The sequence below is a fragment of the Zootoca vivipara genome, chromosome 14, assembly GCF_963506605.1.
Source record: "Zootoca vivipara chromosome 14, rZooViv1.1, whole genome shotgun sequence".
NCBI classification, from domain to species: Eukaryota; Metazoa; Chordata; class Lepidosauria; order Squamata; family Lacertidae; genus Zootoca; species Zootoca vivipara.
This window is the reverse complement of record NC_083289.1, coordinates 26,767,420-26,780,308: the sequence shown is the minus strand read 5'-3', so window position 1 is coordinate 26,780,308 and position 12,889 is coordinate 26,767,420. Positions and strand designations below refer to the sequence as shown.

Genomic DNA, 12,889 nt, shown 5'->3' with positions numbered 1-12,889 from the left:
AGGCAAGTGGCCCATCGAGTCCAGCTTGGTTGCTGGGTTGGATCCTCCGCAAGTCCAGCATCCTGCTCCCACACTGGCCTCTGGGAAGCCCAAGGATTACTCCGCGGCTGATGAAGCGGGAGAGGAGCACACCTTAGAGATCTAGCCTTCCTGGATACACCACCAGGGGAGACTTTTACAGCTTTCGCCTTAGAGACCCCAGCCTAAGGCGCTGACCAAAATTACTTCGTTGCCTTTTAAAGTAATGGACTCATTAATTCTAATGGCTATTGATTAGTTGGGGGAAATACATTATGCCCCTATTAATGAGGCTGTCTTCATACAAAGCAAACCGGGGGTGGTGGGGGGTGGGGGAAAGAGAAGAAATGTTGCATATAATCATTAATTTTCTAGGTGTGGGGGAAAGAGAAGAAATGTTGCATATAATCATTAATTTTCTGGGTGGGGGGGGGATGTTTTCCCCCGCACACACCTTTCAGCATGAAAAGAAATGGGATAAAGGAGAAGTGATTGTGTGTATTTATATAAAGCCACACCCTATGTGACGGGAATGTAAGAAAAGCCCTGCAGGATCCAGCCAGACCTACCGCCTCCCTTTGAACTGACCCACCTGGGACAACAAATTCCTTGACGTTTGTGAACCTGGACTTGTCCAGCACCGTCGTGACAGAGCTGCCTTTGGGTACCGTCCAGTCCGCAGTGTGGCTGTTTTGGTCCTTCTCCTCGCCCGTCTCGTACACCTCCACGTGAGGAGGCTTCTCCGTCAGGTTCTTGCTGTAATGGCTGAGCCCATATTGGGCAATCTGGATGGGGTAGAAGTAGCCCTGCGGCCCCCACTGCGTCGAGAGCGGCACGCCTGTGACACGGGGGCAGAAGACACAGCATATGAATGTGAGGACAGCAGAAGAGCCCTGTGGGGTCAGACTAACCCTGTGGCTCCCAATGTTTTTTGGGCCACCACCCCTTCGGTGTGGGATGGAACACTGGGGCAGACAAGTCACAACAGTTCCTAGAGTGTCCACTAACAGGAACTCACCTGGAGGGACACCTGACTACAGGTCAGTTCCTGTCCCCTCCTGATATGCAGATGAGATTAGCTGGGATTTAAGCCCCTAGCCTGCAATCACTTGCTCTCTTAGCTACTTCCTCCTTCGATGAGGACACATCTTCAGAGAATCTACAGATAGGATGGTTCTCCCTCTTGGCCTGCAGCCAAGAGTGAGACCAAATGGAGCCTTACTTTAGCAAGTAGTCTCCACATGTATATATTTGTAACTTTTCTAAACAAGCCTGCCTTTCTGAGATTATGCTGTAACTCAGGATGAAACTGTAAGTAAACTCTATCTTATTTTATAAACACTGTGTTGTGTATATCTTTTAAGAGGGACAAAGGGGACTTTTGCCAGGGAGTGTAATATTGTTATAGAGGTTCTAGCGAACCTAACGCACATGCTTTGCTGCGCACAAAAGGGGAATGTCACTCTGCTGATATTGGAAGCTTGCTAACACAAGCTTGGATAGGATCTATCTAATAATATATCCTAATCCACATCCCTAACATTCCCACAATCGGCTCCATAAACTCATCCCCAGTAGGGCCAGTGATATCTGGTTTTCAACACTGTGATATATCAGCAGCTAAATACCACGGTATGCTGATCTATCACAATGTTCTGGAATGTGTCTCGGCTGCTTCTTCCTCCGTCTGCCTGCCTGCGCCTTTGGCTGTCTGCAGGCAATCTGAGCTGGGAATACATCGCGACCTGAACGCCATACCGGTTTCAGACAATTTACCAATATATCGCCCAGCTCTAATCCCCAGTGCCCCTCACCCTACTTAAATCTTAATTCAGAGCAGTGGTTTCCACGATCCACAAATATAGAACTGCACCCAAGAACTGGGCAGTTCTGTACAAACTTTCCTGGGAATAAGCCCCATTGAAGGCTACCAACTAAAAACATGTGGGATTCTGTTGATCCTGAGATTTAGTCCTGCCTCCCATTTATTTCCCCTCTTTCAAAGTGGTTCCCAATTTTCTCAGGCCACTTGGTTCCATAAACCCATCCTTTGTGCCCCCCTACCCTACTCTATAAAAAGCACTACTCAGAATAGAGGTCTGCACAACCCACAATTAATTGCACATTTATTCAAAATCCAATTAAAACCAAATAAAAAAATTCCTTCAGTAGCACCTTAAAGACCAACTAAGTTTTTATTTTGGTATGAGCTTTCGTGTGCATGCACACTTCTTCAGATACCAAAATAAAAAAATTCCTTCAGTAGCACCTTAAAGACCAACTAAGTTTTTATTTTGGTATCTGAAGAAGTGTGCATGCACACGAAAGCTCATACCAAAATAAAAACTTAGTTGGTCTTTAAGGTGCTACTGAAGGAATTTTTTTATTTTACTTCGATCCAGACCAACACGGCTACCTACCTGTAACCAATTAAAACCATTTAGTTTAATTAATTCAACAAAACTGATGAGCTGGATCCGGTGATACCAGATTTTCACATTTTGTTGACAATTACACCTCCAGCACACACACACACACACACACACACACACACACCGCCACCCCCTTGCCTCTGAGTGGTCCCCTAGAGAATCCTACCACCACCACCACTCCACTAGACCAGGGGTCCCCAAACTAAGGCCCGGGGGCCGGATGCAGCCCAATCGCCTTCTATATCCGGCCCGCTGACGGTCCAGGAATCAGCATGTTTTTGCATGAGTAGAATGTGTCTTTTTCTTTAAAATGCATCTCTGGGTTATTTGTGGGGCCTGCCTGGTGTTTTTACATGAGTAGAATGTGTCCTTTTATTTAAATTGTATCTCTGGAAAAAAGGTGGGATAGAAATGCAATAAACAATAAAATATAGTCCGGTGGGAAGAATCCTGCCCAGCTTGCTTGATAAAATAGCAAGTGAGTGCCAATTAATCTGGAACCCAAAACAGCAAGACAGAACTTCCCGACAGTAAGAGCTGTTCGACAGTGGAATTTGCTGCCAAGGAGTGTGGCGGAGTCTCCTTCTTTGGAGGTCTTTAAGCGGAGGCTTGACAGCCATCTGTCAGGAATGCTTTGATGCCGTTTCCTGCTTGGCAGGGGGTTGGACTGGATGGCCCTTGTGGTCTCTTCCAACTCTATGATTCTATGATTCTAGGCCTACTCAGGAGTCAACCCCACACAATTTACCCTTCTGTTGCCATTAGTTCATCCAGCTTTGTATTGTCTACACTGACCAGCAGCAGCACTCCAGGATTTCAGGCAAGAGTCTCTCCCCAGCCCCACCTGGAGATGCTGCCAGGGCTGAACCTGGGACCTTCTGCATGCAGAGCAGGTGGTCTACTGCAGAGGAACGAAGACCTTTCCCCTCAAGGCAGATCTAGTGTCACCCACTGTCAGCTCCACCAGCTGGACCCGCTTGCAGGCTTAGGCCTAACAATGGCTTCTCCCCTTAACACAGCAGCGTCTAGCTTGGAGAGCGGTTATGTCTCAAACCGAGCGTGACAGAAAGATTACCGAAACAAAATTAAAGAAAATGCATTTCCACGTATCATCCGCACTTCATAATGCCGATAAGTGTCTGTGATAGTCACTTGATGGATGTGTTTGCCTGAAGGGCAAAAGCGCCAGGGGAACTATTTAAAGAGCGCTATGTAATATCTCAAATGCTAAAAGATGCTTTGCTTATTAATGAAGAGGGGTCTCTACGAGAGGCGCAGGCCTCGGGATCCGGGAGAGAGGCACCAGCCCTACGCCTGCTATAAAAGCTTCGCTTGCAGCTGTTAATTTAGAAAGATGACATGATTAAATTCTCCAGGTCACAGGACACCAGACAACACAATGACATTGCGGGAATGAGACAGGAGGAAACCTAAAATGAACTCTTTCACTGCCTTCCAATCTACTTGACAGGAGAGGCTCTCCGCTGAAGAAGTGATCCCACCAGACCAGGCTTGCAAGTAGTCGCCTGGGGTGAATAAGAAATCTCCTGCAGGCAACCAGGCCAGGAATTTTTAATTTTTTTATTGGAAAAGTTTGCTCTTTAGTTATTTATGGCTATATACATTAATATTGATAATAATAAAACTATATACAGTACTACTTAATTGCCAAGCTAGCTTCTAAGAGGTTCCCGGTGTAAAATCCTATCTATTAGCTATACACTTAATGAGATATAACAGGCACCCTCTATCTCTAATTTCTAGGAGGGGGGGGAAGTGAAAACTTTTTGATTCAACAAGCTTTTTAAGATCAGGTGTTCATTCTGTGTAGTTTTTAAACCTATTTTCAGCATCATTTTATGTTACTGGTAATAACCCTGGCTTAGTGATAGGAGCATCTGCTTTGCCTGCAGAAAACCCCATGTTCAGTTCTTGCTGGCATTTCCAAGTAGGGCGGAAAGAGAACCCTTAAACCCTGGAGAGCCGCTGCCAGTCAGTGTAGGCCATACTGAGCTAAGAGCACCAATGGTCTGGGCTCAGTACAAGGCAGCTTCCCAGGTCCCTAAGATATGTCTGCAAATTGCCTTGAGACATGTAAGCAAAAGGAGATTCATAATAATAAGCAGGACAGATAACAGGCTACATTGAAAAGGACCTGATGAAAGAGGATCTTAAGACATCCCCCCTAAAGGCAACAGATTTGGAAAATGATTTAAAACAATTTACTAAAGCACAAGATAGGCTTTATCGTCTAGGAATGCTATTAGGTAATAGGAAAGATAGATATTATCTGTTTTGTTTGCTTGTTTTCAGAAAAGCAACATAATCGGAACCATGTGAATTTTTTTGGCCGAGTTGAATCATGTCCTGAAATGTCAGGTTCTACTACTCACAGATATGTAGTAACTATGTAGTAACTGTGGAGTAACCGTGTAGTATCGCTCATAAGCCCCAGCCAGCAGAGCCAATCATCAAGAATGATGGAAATTGCAGTCCAACATCTATAGGGCCACAAGCTCCCCTCCCCCCCACCCTGCAAAGAAGAAGAGCAATAAAAGACCCACCTTCAACGCCACTGATGCACTTCACTCTGTCCCGGACCTCCACATTGTAGCCCTCGAAAGACATGAAGACGCCATCCGGGTGGTAAGGCGCCCTCTGCGCGTACACTTTGGAGTAGCTGTGGGAGAACTCAAATCTGTCGTACCCATCGTACTGGGCAACCTTCCCGTAGACCTCAAAGTACTTCTCCACCCAGGAGAAGGGCAGGAAGACCTCATTCCCTTCCCTCCTGCCTTTGATGGTGTGCTCATCGTTGATCAGGCAGTCGATCTCCTCGTACTTCAGCCCCAGTGCCTTGTTCCCATGGAAGCCCCCGACCACAGGGGGTGCCTTCTGCTGCTCTTGTGGGGAGGCCTCTTCGCTCTGCTGCTGCTGCTGCTTGGCCAGGCCGTTCACATCCTTGTTGCTCTCCGAAGCGGCCACTCGCTTCTCCGGTCCGTCCGCTCGGAAGGCGCTGCTAGGGCTACGCAGGAAGGGTGGGGCTGCCCTGTTGCTGGAGCATCTATTCCACAGCAGGACTGTGACCAGGGTGAACAGAACGCAGATGACGATCAAAGTCTTATAGTTGACCCGGGTCGCCAAGCAGCGCATATTCACACCATACCTGAAACAAAGAAAGAAGGGTCAGAGGTTTCATTCCGATAGGCTTGCCATGTGTCAGGAAAACTCCAGACATGTCCTGGTTTTGAGGTTCAAAAATGGCTTTGGGGGGAATTTTGTCGAACCAGCAAAATGTCAGGGAAAACCCAGGTATTTGGCAACATGATGGAAAAAGCAGCGGAAACAGCTTAAAACCTACTATTTGGGGGGTAGGTTTTCAAAAAAAAAGCTCAACAATTTTGATGTTTTCAACAAATTCTGCAAGTGTCAGGAATTTTACTTTTTGAAATATGGCAACCCTACATTCTGAGGACTTGCCAACGGGGACCTAGACACCTCCCCGATATTTGGTAAGGACAAAGGGGAGCCACAGCCAGTACATATAAGGTCACTTACTTTGAACGTTTTGAAGGAGAGGGACAACAGAGCTACAGTGTGTAACTAAAACTATGGAACTTGCTCCTCCACAGATTCACAGAATCATAGAGTTGGAAGGGACCCTGCGGACCATCTAGTCCCAACCCGAATATGCAGCTGTCCCATACGGGGATTGAACCCACAACCTTGGCGTTATGTGCACCACGCTCTAACCAAGAGAGCTATCACATAGTGTTCCTGCAGGAGACAGGGGTGACCACCCACTCGGATGGCTTTGATAAAGGAATAGGCAAATTCATGGAGGAGAAGAGGCCTATCAGCAACTGCTAACCACGATGTCCTACCCTCCACAGCCAGAGGCAGCAAAACGTCTGAATACCAGTTGCTGGAAACAACTCAAGTCCTTTTTGCAAGTTTCGCATGGGCATCTGAGTGGCCACTGTGAGAGCAGGATGCTGGACTAGATGGGCTGTTGGCCTGATCTAACAGGGCACTTATTATGCTCCTAACAGGAAATTTATTAGGGAAGCTTATCTAGGAAAGAGGCAGCTTGCTGTTACCCAACTTCCCTTGCAAAGTGAGCTGGAGTTGTACTAGGGATGCATGAGTGTGTATGTGTCCAGTTTTCTGCACAAGTAGTCCATGAAGCCTAGAACCTGACCCTAAATTCAGTATTTATTTACTGCATTTATACCCCACTTTTCCTCCAAGGAACACAAAGTGGTGTACATAGCCCCCCCCCCAATTATCATCACAACAACCCTGCGAGGTAGGTTAGCGCTAGAGTGAATGAATGGCCCACGGTCACCTAGTGAGCTCCGTGGCCGAGTAGGGATTTGAACCCTGGTCTCTCCCAGGTCTCATTACAAGACTCTAAAAAGGCTATAGCACAGCTGGCTATCGGCGGAAGAGAAATGCACAGATGTTCCATGGCAAACAAACATGGCAGGCACATCAAGGCAGAAAAGGTTCCTCAAGCACAGGGAATTTGAAAAGCACCGATACACACCGTAACTGGCTGAACCAAACGATAGCATGCCCAGAAAAGCTCCCTCTCTTTGGCAAACAAGAAGGCTGCTTGGACAGAAACGCCATTGTCCTCAATGCCATTCCCGCAATGAAAATAGTTTCTCCAGCCTTGAGTTTTCGCAGTCATCTGGGGGGGGAGAGGGGACTTAGCTGGCTTGTGCTTTTGCCAATTCACACCAAGGATGCTGGGCAGGTCAAGAGGGACTCTTGTGCTGGTGGCCTTGAGTTGAGAAAGGAACCAGAGCCCCTCTGGACGGAGCCTTGTTTGAGCTCTGCCATGCCGACAACTAAATCTCCCCACTTGACCCATTTGGCCTGTCTCAGTGCAGGCACTAGAGACTTAAATAGGTAGCAGGTGGTATCAAATAAGGTTCAATTGGACATCATCAACTCAACACAAGCTATAAAATATGTACTTGGGACACAACTTGGCAAGCTATTTTGGAAAGGGTGACGAAGGAGGTGTTGGAAGAAAATGCACTGCTTCAGGCAAGCTGGCTATTGCATAATTTGCGCTCTCCCCCCCCCCTCTGTGTCTGTGTGCTGCCATCCCCTTGCCTCTTACTGCCCCCTAATCCCACTGCCTGCCAGGGCCAGGGGGCAGTACCACCTACTTTGGGTTCTAACCACTACTCTACACTGTCTCAGCTAGGACACTGAAGCCAGGTTTGATACCACCTGCTACCCAAGACAGAAAGTGATGAAAGTGACCATCTACATGCTATCCTTTCCCCTCAAAGGAAGAGGAGAAGTTCGGGCTATGACATCAGTAGATATATACCTGCCCCCATTGGACAGGTAACATCTTGCCAGCCTCAAGTTGATGGGACCTTGGTTTACCCTTCATTCATTTCACAATTCCACACTTTGTTGGCTCCCACCCGGCCTTTTCACACTTAACTGTCTTAACAAGGAAAACGTCCCATATTGTTGAAGAATACAGGGTACATCTAATTCTTTAAACAACAACAAAAACCACCAATTTCACACTTATGGAAATGCCAACAAGAATAAACACATTTTCTGCAAAATTAAAAACACTCAAAAATTTGCTGCTGTCTCTCATCCCACCTCCAGAGAAGGAAAAGAAAATATAAAACACATTTTGAATTTAGTTACATGAGCTACATTATAGGAGAGAGCACTGTCAGATTTCTATATATCGTTATGTGCCTTTTACGACACATCTTGCCTTGAGTGCAATTCTCTATAACCTCGTTGCTCACATGAGAAGATAAAAAGAGAGAGACGGGAAGCAGAAAAAACTTTGACAAAGCTTCCCTAAGTTGATTCCCTCATGATTTCTCCATTAGAGTTGGCCTGTTCTCCCTCTCTCTCCCCCGCCCTGCTCTTTCTTTCCCAGGGCTTGCTTTTAAAATATTGAAGACTGCTTGAGTTGTTGTTTTTTGTTACTTATCCCACTTAGAGGCCCGGGCTTCTGGGATTTTGTTTGTTTTCCAGCATCCAGCTGTGATGACTGCTGAAGAGAGATGAGAAATGTTCTTGTTTGGAGGTGTGTGGTGTGGTGCTCAAGGGAGGAGGAGGAGGAACAGATCCTCTTTAACTATTCTGTTTGCAGGAAACAGCTACACGCAGGCAACAAACAGCCCACTGTTTCTCCACTGGCTTCGCTCCACCCCTAAATAAGTTAAGACCCTTGCAGTGTAAACACAGATGAAGAACTGAAGGAACAGGGAAAGCACTCAGAGAGACAGGCATCAGAATAGCACTTTCAGAGTCTTCTCTTTTAATGTATAATATATAAGGGCAATGGATGTCCTTCCACATTCATGTGACTGTATGCTCACATATAAAAAAAAAATTCAGACACTCAAGGAATAAGAAATATGACTTCTAGGTTTCCTGGAGGAGCCTGGAAGGGTTCTGAGCAGGTTTCCCCAACCTGGTGCCCTCCATATGTTTTGGACTATAATTCCCACCAGCCAGGCAAGGCTATCCTAATACGTTCCAGGCATTAGCAGTCTTTAATCAAGAAGAAAAAACCCAGAATGCACTGACAGCATGGTTAACTCAGTCGATAAAGCATAAGACTCTTAATCTCAGGGCTGTGGGTTTGAGACCCACGTTGGGGGAAAAGATTTCTGCATCGCAGGGGGTTGGGCTAGATGACCCTCATGGTCCCTTCCATCTCTACGGTTCTGTGGCCAGTGCATTTCCCTAGAACTCAAGATCAACTGTTTTAGACATAGAAACCGGTGGAAGCATCCAATGAAGCTGCATGTTGGAAGGTTCAAGACAGATAAAAAAGAAAGCCCATCTTCACACAGCATGTAGCTAACCTATGGAACTCACTCCCACAAGAGGCAGTGATGGCCACCAAGCTAGATGGCTTTAAAAGAGGGTTATACAAATGGCAGAGGGGGCTACTGATGGCTACATTATGCCTCCACAGTTGGAGCCATAAATGCTTTTGAATGCCAGTTGCTGGAAACCACAGGAGGAGAGAGGGCTTGCAGACTTCCCATTGAGGCACCTGGTTGGCCCCTGCGAGAACATGATGCTGGCCTAGATGGGCCATTGGCCTGATCCAGCAGGTTCTTCTTAGTTTCTTATGCAGACTGCATGACCTTTAGGACAGAATGTCTTATTCCAGTTGTGTACAGAGTAATGTGCACAGATGGTGCTATATACATGAACAACAAGAAGGAGATGAACTAGGACTCCTTCGGCAGGAAGGGTCATCACTGGGCATCTGCTCTGCATGCACAAGGTCCCAGGTTCAGCTTCCAGCATCTCAAGGTTCAGCTGGGAAATACTTCCTGTCTGAAATGCAGGACAGGTGCTGCCCTTCAGAGTAGGAGACACTAGTCAATGGACCAGCAGTCTGCAGGTACAAGGCTGCTACAACGCAGGGGCACTCGGCACAGGTAGGGAGAGGAGCCCCTGCCACACCTCCGTGTTTCACTGCTGCAGCTGGCTTTCTGCTCTCATCTAGTTCCAGATCCAACAACTCCAGGCTTATTGCCACCATCCCACCCACGCCAGTGACAATTCACCCTGCTTTTCCCCTTTCTTTTTTAAGGCTCATTCACCTGCATCCTTAATGGCAAATGAGATGGTGAACAGCTTGTACAATGTGCGGCCACTGTCAGAATTACATTAGCACTTCAAAGAAAGAGGCAATTGCTCTCCTTAGCATATATCACAGACAGAGAGCGAGCTTGCTGAATTTATAAGTTCATCACCAGGTTGTGTGTATGTCACAGCCATGCCAGAATTGTAGGCAAAGGTGTTTAGTCAGCAAAAGCTGTGCAAGGGTTTTGGGTTTTTTAATGCTGAATTTACCAGAAATTAACTTAGAAAAGGAGATGTTGGCCTTTGGGCGATGTGCCTGGTTATAGCTGAACCAGTGCCTCCATTTTCAAAATCAACTTGCAGACTCCGGGTACCGGTAGTTGCTTTTCCTGAAAGTGTGCAATGAAGACACTTGTTTGATGTCAGCAAGCAGGGAGTTCCAAGGTCTTTGCACTGCCCCAGTAACAAGATTGGTTTCTTACAAATGAGGAACCAATATTATGAGGTACCTGGAACAGTGACAGTTGCCTTTATCAGAGTGGTCAAGTGAGCCTGTCTGGGGTAAGGAGATCTCGGCTCCAAGTTAAGGGCTTTGTATACTAATAATAACACCCTGAACATGGGTTGGTAGCAAACAGGTAACTAGTTCAGATCTCTGAGCAGAGGTGTTACATGCTGACGGGGTCTCGCTTCTAACTTACAGGTGAAACTCGTAAAATTAGAATATCATTGAAAAGTGCATTTATTTCAGTAATGCATCTTATTATTTTTTATTTTTCTTTTAATTTTTACAAATGCTTTCTTTTGGAAATTCCACAGTAATAAAACAAATAGATACAATAATACAAAATAAACAAAAATAAACATCGCTATTTTGTTGTTGTCATGTCCGACTCTTCGTGACCCCATGGACCAGAGCACGTCAGGCACTCCTGTCTTCCACTGCCTCCCGCAGTTTGGTCAAACTCATGTTGGTAGCTTTGAAAACACTGTCCAACCATTTTGTCCTCTGTCGTCACCTTCTCCTTGTGCCATTAATCTTTCCCAGCATCATCAGGGTCTTTTCCAGGGAGTCTTCTCTTTTCATAAGGTGGCCAAAGTATTGGAGCCTCAGCTTCAGGATCTGTCCTTCCAGTGAGCACTCAGGGCTGATTTCCTTAAGAATGGATAGGTTTGATCTTCTTGCAGTCCATGAGACTCTCAAGAGTCTCCTCTAGCACCATAATTCAAAAACATCAATCCTTCGGCAATCAACCTTCTTTATGGTCCAGCTCTCACTGGACATCGCTATTACATTTCATTAATTACATTCCATTTATAATTGACCCGCCTAACAACAAATAATTACAACAAATAAAGGCTTGACATTTCTTGCTTTGCATGTCATGCATCTATCTCATATATTGGTTTCACCTTTTAAGTTGTGTTACTGAAATAAATGCACTTTTTGACGATATTCTAATTTTCCGAGTTTCACCTGTAGATCAGTTAATTTCAATAGACTTACTGTGAGTAGAATGAATGTTAGATGCACTCCGCCTTGTAAAACTCTTCTGCTCCCCTACAGATCACAGTGGGCTATACAGATTGGGCAAAAAGATTCCACTCCCCTCATCACCTATCAGTGATCCACTGGAGGCAATTCAGGTGATGCAAAACACCAGAGCAGCTTCTCAAGACTAAAAATAAAGGGAGACATTAAAACATGTTTCCAAAATGAACAGCCAAAAGAGTCTACGTTTCTGCAGGCACCTCACCACAATGTTCTTTTGGATGCAGGGAGGGGGAAAAACCAGCCTTTAAACATAAAGATCAGGGATTTCTGCTACACCTAGATAAGGCCCTTGTTTACTCTCCAGAATCTGGGCCAGTCTAATCTGGCTTGGAAATGAACACAGAGGCCACCAAGCCGGGGGCTTGGCAAAGGAGAGATACATGCAGAAGCAGTGTTTTTATAAGCCCCAGGAACAGGAGATTGGCACTTGGAGGGTCTGTCCAAAGCAGCGTTTCCTTCCTCATCTTCCCACTATCTGCACTGCTCTCAGCAAGCCTGAGTATTAAGGGATTCGCCAAGCAACTCGCACATGCATGGATGATTTAAACAAAAAACGAGTACAGTGGTACCTCGAGTTAAAAACTTAATTCGTTCTGGAGGTCCGTTCTTAACCTGAAACAGTTCTTAACCTGAGGTACCACTTTAGCTAATGGGGCCTCCTGCTGCCACTGTGCCACCGCCGCGAAATTTCTGTTCTGATGCTGAAGTGAAGTTCTTAACCTGAGGTACTATTTCTGGGTTAGTGGAGTCTGTAACCTGAAGCGTCTGTAACCCGAGGTACCACTGTACAGAAAGGGACTCATTTTACACCAGCACCTAGAAATGCTCCCAAGTTATTTGCAACTGGATTTTGGAAGCACCACAATGCAGGGCTCCTACCATCAGCTCTGCAGAAAGCCCAGCTCCATCAGGCATTTCCCACCCCTGAACTGTGCCAGCTGGTCATTTCAAGAATTGGCATCTGAGTTTGCAATTTCCCTCTTCCCTCCCTGTGCTTTTCCTGTGTGTGTGTGTGTGTGTGTGTGTGTGTGTGTGTGTGTGTCTCCCCATAAAGAGCCAATGCAGCATCATGATTAGAGGGCTGCACCAGGACTTGGGGAGATCAGGGTTCTAATCCCCACTTGGCTACGAAGCTCATCATGTGATCGATCTCGGGTTGGTCACTGCTATCTCAACCTACCTCACAGGGTTGTTGTGGGGATTAAATGAGAAGTGGGGGGACCTTGTACACCACCCTTGAGCTCCTTGGAGGAAATGGTGGGATATAAACACAATAAAG

General features: G+C 46.2%; 1 protein-coding gene across 3 annotated transcripts in view; it reads right to left on the bottom strand.

Moving 5' to 3' along the window:
- The window catches only part of GLCE (glucuronic acid epimerase), a 59,335-nt gene that overhangs the window by 6,076 nt on the left and 40,370 nt on the right, over positions 1-12,889 (bottom strand). For all 3 annotated transcript variants that reach the window (XM_035130651.2, XM_035130646.2, XM_035130649.2), the window contains 2 exons: positions 5,015-5,616; positions 611-856 (listed from right to left, as the gene is read on the bottom strand). In XM_035130651.2, coding sequence (XP_034986542.2) covers positions 611-856; positions 5,015-5,603 — 835 coding nt within the window. In that variant the 5' untranslated portion in view covers positions 5,604-5,616. The remainder of the gene's footprint in view (positions 1-610; positions 857-5,014; positions 5,617-12,889) is intronic.